The 12423-nt window shown below is 37.8% G+C and overlaps 1 protein-coding gene across 1 annotated transcript; it reads right to left on the reverse strand.

The window, feature by feature from the left end:
* Positions 1-1421: 1421 nt before the first annotated feature.
* LOC122071291 (dnaJ homolog subfamily B member 1-like) lies at positions 1422-10644 on the reverse strand. The gene is made up of 3 exons (XM_042635617.1): positions 10320-10644; positions 9785-10212; positions 1422-2166 (listed from the first exon to the last, which is right to left on the reverse strand). The coding sequence occupies exons 1-3, from the start codon at positions 10482-10484 to the stop codon at positions 1728-1730; spliced, it is 1032 nt and encodes a 343-aa protein (XP_042491551.1). The 5' UTR covers positions 10485-10644; the 3' UTR covers positions 1422-1727.
* Positions 10645-12423: the final 1779 nt, after the last annotated feature.

Genomic DNA, 12423 nt, shown 5'->3' on the forward strand with positions numbered 1-12423 from the left:
ATAAGTATCACATGTTGTGAGTTGGGTTAGCAAGAACGAGAAGAGAAGGAAATAATAGAATAAGTATTTTTTAGTGGGATGAGATTTGATGAGAAAGAAAAGAAATGGAAATAGGGTAAGATTTGGCGGGGAGAGAGGAAGTAAGAGGATGAGAGAGAAACATATGAGAAATTCTATGAATAGCGCCACGTAGGGTTTGGAAGTGAGTAAGGTGAGAATAAGTGGGATATCACATCATCGGACAAGAAATGCACATTTAATGAAGTTGCCTATAAGTTTCCCACCCCCACATAATAAAAACCTACCGCTTATTCATGATAGTTTGTGGGAAATAAGTAGATGTTTTTCATATATTTTTCTGAGAGCCTAAAGAAATATTAAGAGGACCTAGAGTTCACTACATTTGGTGAGCTTTAATTTATCACTAATTGACCTATGGTCTATGCTCTTTGATGGATATGGTGGATTTGTTAAATTTTAACATAAAATAAATTTAGAGACTGATTAAGGAAACATGTTTAAAGATTAAAAATCTTTAAATTTCTATATGACTGTAATAGAATTTAGAGAAAAAGATCGCTACCTAATCGCACACACCTACACCCAAACACAAGGGTGACAAAAATACCCCCTGCCTCCCAATTGGATGCCTATACACCTCCCCTATTTGGTTTTCCTGCACTGACACAGTGGCCACAAGACTAGGTAGCTATTCCCAGCCCTAGGAGTTATGGCTTTTATGTAAATTTGTCACTTTGAATTCACCATTAAATCCTATTACAGTAAAATAGAATACATCTAATCCTATCCTCATCCTTGAAACATGGTCTCCTTGTGAAACCATTCATCTTACTCTTCTGCAAAATCTAGGAATCTAAGACCATTAGTAACTGATACTTCATCCATATAGATAATTGTACATTTGATGCAAGGTTTAAGAATATCATTACCACTCAAATACGAACTTCAAACCCACACTTGATGATCAATAAAATAATTAAATGCAATTTCTGGTTAAAGCTCAAGAACTCCTCCATCTTCGAGGGGACAAATAAATGTTATAAATCAAAAAGATTGCCAGATCCTTGTTCGTATTTCAGGGATTGAAATATAATCCTAGACCACAATCTCAATGCCACCGAGACTCAGTCGATGGTCAGTATTGCATATCCTGAAAAGATGCCGCTTGCAATCTTAACCAAACCACTGTTATTTGAGGGATCCACTTTCTTACTTGAGAAAAAGCTAGTTTCACCCTGGAAATGGGAGATAGATTTTGCTGGGATCCTTGCATTCTGTCTCCAGAGTCTTGAAGCTGTTCTAATAGGAAATAATCGAGTCAAAACACATTTTTCAACATTAAGAAATTATCACAGGAGATAGCCGACAATCTGAAAAGGAGGGGGGGGGGGGCTTAATGATAGAATCAAGAAGCTCCAGCACTACGAAGTTGATTTTGCAACTTACAATAATCAAGGATTTGAGCTTGCTATGCAACACACACACACACACACACACACACTGGACCTTGACTAATCTTCAGCAGAAACTGAACAGAGTTCAAAAGAGGAAACGTGGTTAAATACTATTTCAACTCCTCAATTGGCTGGCTCCCACAAAATTTACCAAAAGACTATCTAAATTCCATTCCTCGAGAAGCCAGCGGAAAGAAGAGAAATGCATGAGTAACATACAAAAGATTGGTAGAGAGATACTACAATCATCCATTATGATGTCAGCAACCGCTTGATACCTGTCTTCTGATCTTGCGTAAGCCTGCTTGGGAACTTGACGTTGAACTTGATTCTCAAGTTCCCTCTCTTAGAAGGTTCCTTGGGAATTGGCATCCCCTCCCCCTTAACAACTTCTTCGTAGCTAGGACTGATAACGGAATTGATGGGGATAGTCAAATTCCGTCCATCCAGAGTTGTCAACTGTACTGTGTATCCTGTCAGAGCTTCCACAAGCGGGATCTTTTGTGTGACAATCAGGTCATTACCATCCCTCTTGAAGACACTGTGAGGCTTCTCATCAATGATGAAAACCAGATCTGCAGGGATCACACCTTGCTGCTCGTTGCCCTTCTCTGGGAAAGTGATCTTTGTCCCTTTTTTCCAGCCCGGCTTGATCTCTATTGTCAGAATCTCCTCTACTGTTGAGGGTCTCCTATGAAAAAAAGCCACATAAAAACTATGAGCCTTCTGATAAGATGGACAATATTCCGTTCCAGTACTTCAGTTCACAACTTGAGATTGTGGAAAAGTCTCACATGAAAAACAGGAAAAAGGAAGCAGGGCAAGTCCATAGATAATGAAGACAGTTCTGGCGCCCAAAATTTTGCCACATGGCATATCACGCCATGTGTTCTAAAGCTCGGAATATATAGGTGACTGACTATCCCACCATGCATCATCACTAGTCAATTTGAGGCCCTGCAAACATATGGCCCATATGTATTTCCTTTTCCCCATCTACGTTGAATGGTTCAAAATATACTAAAAGATTTTGTGTATTTAATGGATTTTCTTTAATTTATTCCGAGAGGTGATGGAATCTGTCTGGACAAACTTGGCACATAAGTAGAGGACATTGCCAGCCCATACTGGTAAATTTTGGGTCCCATCTGACCAGCCACATGCAAACATACCATCCATGTTGAGATGGAAAGCAACACTTACATTCTCTAGTTATTTATGATTTTTGGGTGAGCTGCAAGTTCCCTCTCTCTCACTCACTCTCCACAAACCGCCCCCCCCCCACCCAAAAAAAAAAAAAAAAAAGAAGTTATTTCCCTTGGATTTAGTTATCCAGACCTCATTCAAACTGTACTGAAAGGCCGCATATCCACGCAAAAGTAACCACACTGCCTGCATCAAATCACATTACTATATATGCCTACCACAACACCCTAAAAGATGAAAACGTTCAAGAACCTCAAATCTCAAGAAAGAACTACAATAAAACAAGCAACAGATTTTTTATTTTCCGATGGTAATTCCAAGGTTGGGGGGTACTAGTGGTGATTCCAGATCATATCTTTTCTATATTTTCTTTCCCACAATTGCACATCAGCTTAAGTTCCTGTTTAAGAGGCAAAAAATTCTGCCATCAAATTCTCTAGTTTTTTGGGTTTTAAAAATTCTAGCCTCAACAAGGATTTCTCATATCTTTAGATCCATCCATTGGATATAAGTCTTGCAGGATTGTTCCTCATTACAAGGTTGACTTTCGACCAGAAAATTGCAATCATCTGAACAGTTGATTTGCTGAAAACAGTTTTCTCTTGAATTTGATTTTAAACCCTTCACTGCGATTCTGGTTTTCATGCTGGAATTCTAAACCCTTCCTTTGGGTTTTGGATCAACATAACTTTAGCTGATTATCATGTAAACTGTGAACCAAAGATTAATTACCATATAATTACCATATCATGCAGGCTAATAGGATTTGATGAATCAATGTGTGTGATCATTAAATAGATGTCCACTGGATTCAGCACTGAAGGAATAATTTATCCATCAGGCGTTTCAGATGTTTCTGTCATGTGCAACCAAAATAAGTGACGGCTATAGTAGGAGCGATTTGGTGCAAGTTTGCAACTTTAAAAGGATTATGTGTTGAGGAAATGGAGCATGGCTTAGTGGTTAAGGTAATGAGAAATATGTGTAGCGTTTTGTTTCAACAGATGTGGAATGGAAAAACAGTATGTAGAACTGATCAGATAGAGCTAGAATAAAGCTTAGGTTTTGATGCTGATGCATCATTTTCCTAGAAAGGCAGATCAATCGAGTAGAGATTAGAGAATATTGATGGGTATTAGGAGTGGACAGATGATCCAGAGCTGGTGTTCTAAAATTAGGTAATCTTCGAAGAGTGGAATGAAAGAATTAATTAACCTAGAATAGCCATACGTTTTAGTGAAAGTAGGGGAGAGAGATTGCTGTTTTGCAAATGTTAAGTTGAAAAAATGGGACAATTGGTCAACATGTGAAATTAGGGTTAGGGTTTAGAAGGAATGGTGGTATATGGTTGGCATAACCTTAGATATTGTCTAAAGAAGATAGGGTTTTGTGACTTTAGATGTGAGGTTGAAAGGCCAGAGTGGGTTCCAATATGCTGAGACAGAAAATAGGAAGTACTAGCAAACAATTCAATGGCTGGGTTTTGATGGTGGATAAAGGGGGTGAAGGTTAGGGAAGCAAGGTATTGTTTTGTTTAGGTGGAAGTATGATGGATATTAATGGTGAAAAAAAGCTGTTACAGAGGCTAAAGAAGCTACTGTAACAGGAACACAAAAATATATTGTAGAAGGGAGGAAGGAAGAATCAGTAAAAATAGAAAAGAAAACTCACCTAGGAATCCACCTTCATAGGGGCTTGTAAATCCACATGGCAATAGCTGAAATCTTGAGAGAAAAACTTCCTCTCATTTGCTCCCGTGTGGGGGATACTGGCTTATATAGTTAGTTGAGTGCTAAACTCCAAAATGGGAACTACTCGGTAAAAACAATTAGTACACAATTAAAGTATGTAATACCTGAGGGATTTCTAGGAACTCTGGAAACAATTAAAAGCTCATAAGAGTATAAAAGGAAACGGGGGGTTTTTTTTTTTGGGGAAGAGGGGGGGGGGGGAGAAGCTTATAAAAGACCAAATGGTGCCAAATCCCATAACCCAGTAGCTGACAATTGCCATGTTGTCACTTCTATGAAAACAACTGATTGAACATAATTTCTAACATTATGTACTCAATAAATCCTACTTATTGACATAAGCAACAACTCTGAAAAGTACCCAAAGTCGACTCCATAAGTGGGAAATACTTAAAACTGGCCCTTTACAATATTCTAAACAGGTGTACCCAATGCACAAGGCTCCTGCTACCGCAGGGTCTGGGGAGGGGCAAATATACATAGCCTTATCCCGCATTGTGGAGAGACTGTTTCCATGTCGAACCCACCACCACCAAGTTGCAACAGAGCAACCTTATCGTTGTGCCGAGGCCCGCCCTCAAGATAATTGTATTTGAGTAACAATAGGAATATGTAAAAAAGAAATCAAACAAGATTGGGGAAAAAAAAAAAAGACTTTAAAACATTTTAAAACAAGTCTAATCCTACAATATAGAACTATAGTTGTCAAAGCGACACCAGGGAATCCGGGCACCTTCTTGGTGTTGCCTTGCATCCAGTCCCCCTCAAACACCTTGGGTCGCCTAGTTGCCGTGACAACTATGTGTGGAACCGTTCATGTCATGTAGGAAAAATAAATGACGTGCATTCCAAATGGCAAATCCTAAAACTTGAGAAGGGGGGGAGGGGGGAGGGGGAGGGGAGGGGGGAGGGGGGGGGGGGAAGAAGACAAGAAACAGCATCTCCGTAAAATATAAGACTTGACTACATTCAAACATCCGTTGAAACTTTAACAGATCAATTATCTATCAAAAAATAAAAAATTCTCAAGGATAAATGGGCCCCAACACACGACATGGGTACAAAAAAGTTGGATTTCTACACAATTTTAGAGGTATGATGGGACAATTTCAAGTTCACTTTGATAGAATAGTTCAGGTTGTTTTTTCAAAGAAAAGAACTATAAACTTGATAAGTTAATTGAATAAAAGTAAAACTGAAAGGAAATTGAATCTTGTTGATAGAGAAATAGATAAGAAACTGATGCTGATGTTCAGAAGTGAAAACTGAACTCAAAACTTAGATTTTCAGAACAGTAAATAAGTTGCCGTACAGAAATTATAACAGAGTATCACCAACTTCTGTTAAGACAGATTGAAACTTAATCGCCCATCCATGGGGAGCTGATTCTTGCCGGAAACTCAATTGGAAGCTATAAAGTTTGAACTAATGCAAAGGAGAAAACAAATGAAACTGGAATCCACCTTAGTTTTGAGAGAATTCCATCTCTGACTGCATCAATCCACACAGCGTAAACAAAAATAAAGTTTTATTGCTTCAACTGATAATTCATGGCCTCTATAGGTCTGGCTACTTATATGCCTATCTATAGGTCTTAAAATCTAATATTCTGACTGGGACTAAGGATTTGTAATCCAATTGCATGTTGCAACTTCCAAATAAAACTTCAAAACTGAATCTATTTCAAACATAACTTTTAAACTTAAAACATAAGCCGGAAATCAACAAAACTAGCCTAGTTCTAACAGGAAGCTGAAAAGAAAGAGAAGAGGACTCTAACAAGAGCCCATAGTGAGGCTTTTAGGCACTTTTCTTCCCCTTGTTCTTCACACATGGCGGCCCGTGGCATCAGTTGGTGGTTGGCCTCCAATGCAGTTGGATGGCAACTTTTAAAACTAAAGGCCTGGCATCTCCCAAAAAAAAAAAAAAACTTCAAGCTATGAAGAGATTAAGTTATTCAGCATTTTAAGACTGCAAACGAAGAATCTGGTTTTATTTTTCTTCCCAGCCTTATCCCTTTCTCACATGAAAAGTCATCCAAAAGAAAATGATAAAAATAGAAGATGTTAGATAAGCATCATACAAAGGTTCATCATAACAATAAAAACTATAATAGGCAATTACTGCACAAATAGCTGCAAAAAAAAATTCGTTTTTTTTCCTTGTAAACAAAAACATTTGCTAGGACTTACAAGAATGCACAAGTATGCACATGAGATTCAAATAGAATATGGATTTTTTTTTTCCCTTTCTTTCAATATTTCTTCAACAATTCTAATGAAGATAGAGATGAATAAGGATGTACAACGCAAGAGCTGTGAGGGTTGATAATTCTCACAAAAAAAGAAATTCTAAAGCAGTTATTATTATCAATAAAAAAAAATTGGAAATTAAAAATTATAATTAAAAGAAGAAGAAAAGAGGGACCTAACAAGCTTATTAATATCTTCTTTTATCTTATCAATAAAATTCTATGGGAGATGAGGCATATAAACAACGCAGTCAAGAAACAGCACAAAATTATATTTGAACTGTTCTAATGTTTGACCATAAAAATAAGAATCTAATAACAATAATAAACACATGCACCATCGAACTGACCACTCCAACAGTCAAGCAAACAGATAAGTCTTAAGATGCATAAGGCGATCCTCTTTAGTTAAAACTGTACGGTTTTTGGTTGCTCAGTTATGTCATAATCTTATGATTTGCAAATCTATATTTTGATAACCATGACTTGTGAATTTACTATGAAGGCAAAAGTTCATCAAGACAGTCTGTCATGATAAGCTCATCAGGAAGGTCCACCGTTTTTAGCCCCATGGACAATTGGTTTCAGCCAACTGACTGTTGGATAAGTTGTACACCTAACGGATTAGCCACGTGTCATATTTCAGACTCATATTCAATCAAATACCAACCCATGTATGTCCATACATCCTTGCATTTCTCAGCCATCCATCTATGTCCACACACCCTCTTGTAGTCACTAGATTTTCAAAGCTTTACTTTTCCACTTGGAAAACTCTGTTTGGGGTGAAACTCGACATGTAGGAAGGGGAACTTTGGTTCTATCTATCCACAAAATTACAGCCCCATTTGACCTGCCACATGGCCAGCTTTGATAACTTTGCCCTTCTATGAAAATAAATTATTTTGAATAGTATATACTGTGCGGGGAAATGTTCATTGCACAGTCGTTAGAGATATTTAAGGAATTCTATGGATAATTAATCATTTAATTATTTGTCACTGTTCCAATAATTTTCTTTATTTGATTTATTACTATATATTTTGAGGGAAGAGGTTTTCTACATGGACAGTATCTCCACATGGGTTGAAGCAAACTAGATGGATATATGATGGTATGCAAAACAAGCTCACAAAATTTGAGCCTCAAGAAAGATGGACATGGAATATATTTTCACTGTCAAGGAAACATTTGCCAATAGAAAAAATGGATTTGCAATTTAGTAATTCTATTTTTACTATTTTGAGTATTTTTATTTTTGCTATTTTGAGTTTGTTCCATGATACTATTTTGAGTGCATTAGAAGAAAGCTTGAGAATGTTTCTATTTGTATTTTGAGCACACAAATATGAGAGCAGCTCTCTTTTTGACCCATCAGGCAAAAGGTATGCTGTTAGAGTGGGTGCCCCTGCCGGCTCAAAGCTCCGCTCCTTCGACCAATTGTTCACATCAGATCTCAGGTTCACTATTGCACAATCTCACAGTACTTGTATGCTATCAGTCATTAAGGGAACTTAGGCTTACAGGGTGGTCCCCCTAAAGCAATCAGAATTCAAACACCGCGTTTTACTGGAAGGATCCAACCATGGGAATGTCTTTACAGGGCTATAACCTTCTTTGGCCAGATATTCCAACATTCACAATTACAGTTCACTCTGTGCGTAGGCTTTGAAGACAATTAGTGGAAACCATTGTTTCTTGTTTTATGACAATTAATGCAACCAGTTGTTTATTTTGATTAAATAAAATTCTTCGAGAGAGATTTTTTCCTCTCTCAATTTTGTGAGAGCTCTGGACAAAATCAGTCATCTTCTAGATCTTGTATGATGAGCTTTTATTACACTAACAGGCATTGTAAAAATTCCAGTAACGCGGATATAACTTCCCAATGCTTGTATGACAAAAACCAGTGTGTTAACAAAAAATTTGGGATGCGTCGGGGACGCCTGTGCAGGCAGGCACCAACCCTAACTTTAACTGATTTTTAATTGGTGTGGCTCCCCTTTTTTGCACAGTATTTTTCTTATTTTATTTTTTCTGCAAGGTGTTCAGGATGGTATCCAGGGTGCTCCTGCCCTGATCTATTCATTTGCCATCCCATCTGTACAATGCTGGTATTAACACGTATGTGAGGGATGCTGGTGCATTTCTTAGTGAGGCAATATTTCATAAGGCCCCATAAAAAAAATGCTTTTCTTAGTTTGGTAATATTTCATAGAGGCCCATAAAAGGCATTTTCTTATGTTTGAGAGTGCAACAAGGCATATAATTCTCACCCTTCAACACTTGCCAAACAAAATCCTTAAATATATAATGAAATGGCATCAATAATCTCTAATCTTAGAACAAAAACAAACTCAGGTATGACCTCAAAGCTACTGAACTAAAAAAAGAAGTGCTCCAAGGTATAAACCATGCTATTTTTTTTAGATGGTCGCACAGAAAACTGTTGACAGGCATGCTCTATTGCAAATACATGATTCGAGTAAGATTAAACAAAAAATGGGTAAATTACTGAACTGATGTCGAAAATTAAAATAACTTAACGAAAATAGAAAGTTGATTCAGTCAAAGTAGGAATTCACAGTCCAAATGCTACTCATACGATTTCACAGAATCTTCAAATTCAGATGGTAAAGAAAAAACACAGAATATTTGATCCAGAAAGATTCAGGTCTAGTACTCAAATCATATGTGCTAGGATTTGATATGATTCAAGCGATAAATAATCCAAATTTTCTATTATATTCATCATCCCACTGACAACTAATGCTATGTCCATCATAGGTCCAGTTGTAAGAAGAAAATTATATGTATATAAAAAAAAAAAAAAACGATACAAACTTGAATACAGGAAGATCGAGCTGACCACTCTGCACTTTTCCAATCCACTAACCACCAATCTCCCCTCTATGAATATGAGACATCCAAAATCAATAAACTGGAAAAGTTGAACTTGCCAGTTGTCATCAATGGGAGTCATCAGCAATTTCACAGTCAGCATCCCAATGAGCAAGATATTATTCATTATAGCAAAGAAACAAACAACTCATCCAAATCAAACGAAACCTAAACAATAAAAAAGAAACAAATGAACTCACCCACTAGAATCAGTGGCATCCCTCGAAATCTTCATCTTCTTGGTGGTTCCCTTGTACAAGTCCTCCAAACTACAAGGGAGGGTCCGTTCGATAGGGGGAGCCTTACGGGGAGGAGCATAACCCGAAGCTTCACCACCTCCACCCCTAAACTGAGAGAAGAGATCATCCCCAAAACCGCCCCTCGCGAAAGTAGGGATACCACCACGGCCACCCATGTCTCCCATCCCTCCAAAAGGGCTCGTGACCCCAAAGAACTCGGAGAAGATATCGTCGGCGCTCCTTGGGTTGAAGCTGAACATCGTTGGCCCCCCGCCACCGGCATCGGACATACCAGAGAACCCACCTGCACCAGGTGGTGGAACCTGACCCTTGAGCCCTTCTTCGCCATACTGATCGTATACTGCTCGCTTTTGTGGGTCACTCAGAACCTTTTTTTTAGAAGAAAAACAAAATTAATCAACAGATTAGGAATAGCAAATTGAAAAGAGAGGAATAGGATTCAGAAGTAGAGATGCAGAGATTTGAGAGATCTTACGTCGTAAGCTTCCGAGATTTGCTTGAATTTGGCTTCTGCTTCTTTCTTGTTCTTGGGGTTTTTGTCTGGATGCCATTTCATGGCAAGCTTCCGATAAGCTTTTTTCAGGTCATCTTCTTTAGCGCTTCGGTCTACCTGTAAAACCTTATAGTAATCCACACCCATCTGTTGTTCCTGTGTCTCTCTCAGTCAGTTCCTATTGCTTCCTCTCTCACCTCTCGCGTGTTTGCTTTTAGTCCGCAGAGAAGAGATTTTGGCCGGAAGTTTCTACTTAGACACTGGAGACTGGAGAGAGTGACGGAGAAGGCAATGGAGGAGAGAGAAAAGAGAAAGCTTGAGTAAAGAACCGTGACTCTCCGGTGGGCCTGGACTCTGTATGGGCCCATGATAGACATTGAAGGATTTTCACACGATGTAAGGTAGGTTTGGAATTTCAAAGTCCAGGTTGGGTTGGGCTAGGTTTGGAATTTCAAAGTTCAGGATTGGACAGGCTGAACCCTTAGAAAATATGGGCCTGGGTTTTTAAAAACTCAGCCCAATCCGACCAAAGGGTTAGGGTTAAATATAAGCAATGTTTGGAAAAAAAAAAATAAAAAGTAAAAGACATGATAGACAATAGTCATAATTACATAATGATTTTCATGTGTCTACCTTTATCTTCATACTCAAATTGTGTGGCTCCCACGCTAGGGTGGGCTCAAGGGAGCAGGGTGGTCATTTTACCCTCTCTGTGCCGTGGTGCAAGGGCCACATGACCTAGAATGATCTTTGAGCCTAAATATATTATGACAGAAAAAAATGTTGTAGTTACGTAGCATACACCAGAGCCTCTTTGTGCTATCTCTCTCCTCTATTCTATAAAATGACACATCTGTGCCTTATGGTCGGAGGAAAGATATAGGCACAAAGAGATGCCAGTGTATGCTATGCTGTCGGACAAAAAACTCACTCCCTTTATAATATATATATATATATATATTTCACAAAAAGAAAATAAAAATTAGGATGGATCAAACAATACATATAAGGAGTGGGATAGGAGCACTAACGAGGGTGTAGGATGAAAACATAGCAGATGCAAACTTGATGCAAACTTGTTGAACACTGGCGGTGTCCCCAACCTTATCTCATACTTCAAATGGATACCAATTCCATCCATGTAGTGTCTCATCGCATCACTCATGAACTTATCCCAAATTTCAATAGATTGAGATCCAATTGATTAATGGAGGAAGTCAAAGTGATAGGATGTCAAAATGACGGGGCAAACAGAAATTGGGGCATAAGTTGCTCTCCAGAAATATGAATATAAACTTTCATATTTGCTTTACCAAAAAAAAGGAAAGCTTTCATAGTCGAATCTTGTAACTCTGAACTTCGATAATAAAGTGGTTTTTCTTTTTTTTTTTTCTTGAAATGGGCTCCACCTTGGAGGTGTCACAATGTTCTTTGAGTTAAATCTAGTACACTTTACACTCATCCACCCAACACCCCCCCCCAAAAAAAAGGTCTATTAAATATGCACTAATATAAGCGTCAAAGAGGAAAAAAAAAGAATGAGTTTTTGGAAGAATTTTTTAACTGTGGGAATCAGGTAGTGTGCTAATAGCCAAAGGAGAAGATAGTTTCAGCATCATCAATAGGGGGATGAGACAGTGATAATGATTCAAGAATTCAATCATCTAGGTCACTTAACCTATGTTCTTCCTTTTTTTGGGTGTAAGAAAATTTACACAAAAAAATTATAGACATGAGCAGGGTCCAAAGATTATTAAAAAAAAAAAAAAAAAAAGGTAGAATCTCATTGTAAGGTTCCCTGCTCTTTACCGGTCAAGGTGTTCTAACTTGTGCTTTTTGCTCATTTGAACTTTCACATACCCAGTAGAACATAAGTGAATAAGTTATGTGATATGTGTATGTGCATTCATATGTGTAATATTAGAGAGAGAGAAGGAAAATGACGACGGGTATGATTTGATTAGAGACTGATTTGTTATTTGAGAAATTTGTCTAGATCTTCTGAATAAGAAAATAAATTACGCATTGAGTAGGGTTGATTTCGTTTTAGACTTTTTTTTTTTCTTTAATTATTATTTTTACATAG

The sequence above is a fragment of the Macadamia integrifolia genome, unplaced genomic scaffold (assembly GCF_013358625.1).
Source record: "Macadamia integrifolia cultivar HAES 741 unplaced genomic scaffold, SCU_Mint_v3 scaffold_19A, whole genome shotgun sequence".
Taxonomy (NCBI): domain Eukaryota; kingdom Viridiplantae; phylum Streptophyta; class Magnoliopsida; order Proteales; family Proteaceae; genus Macadamia; species Macadamia integrifolia.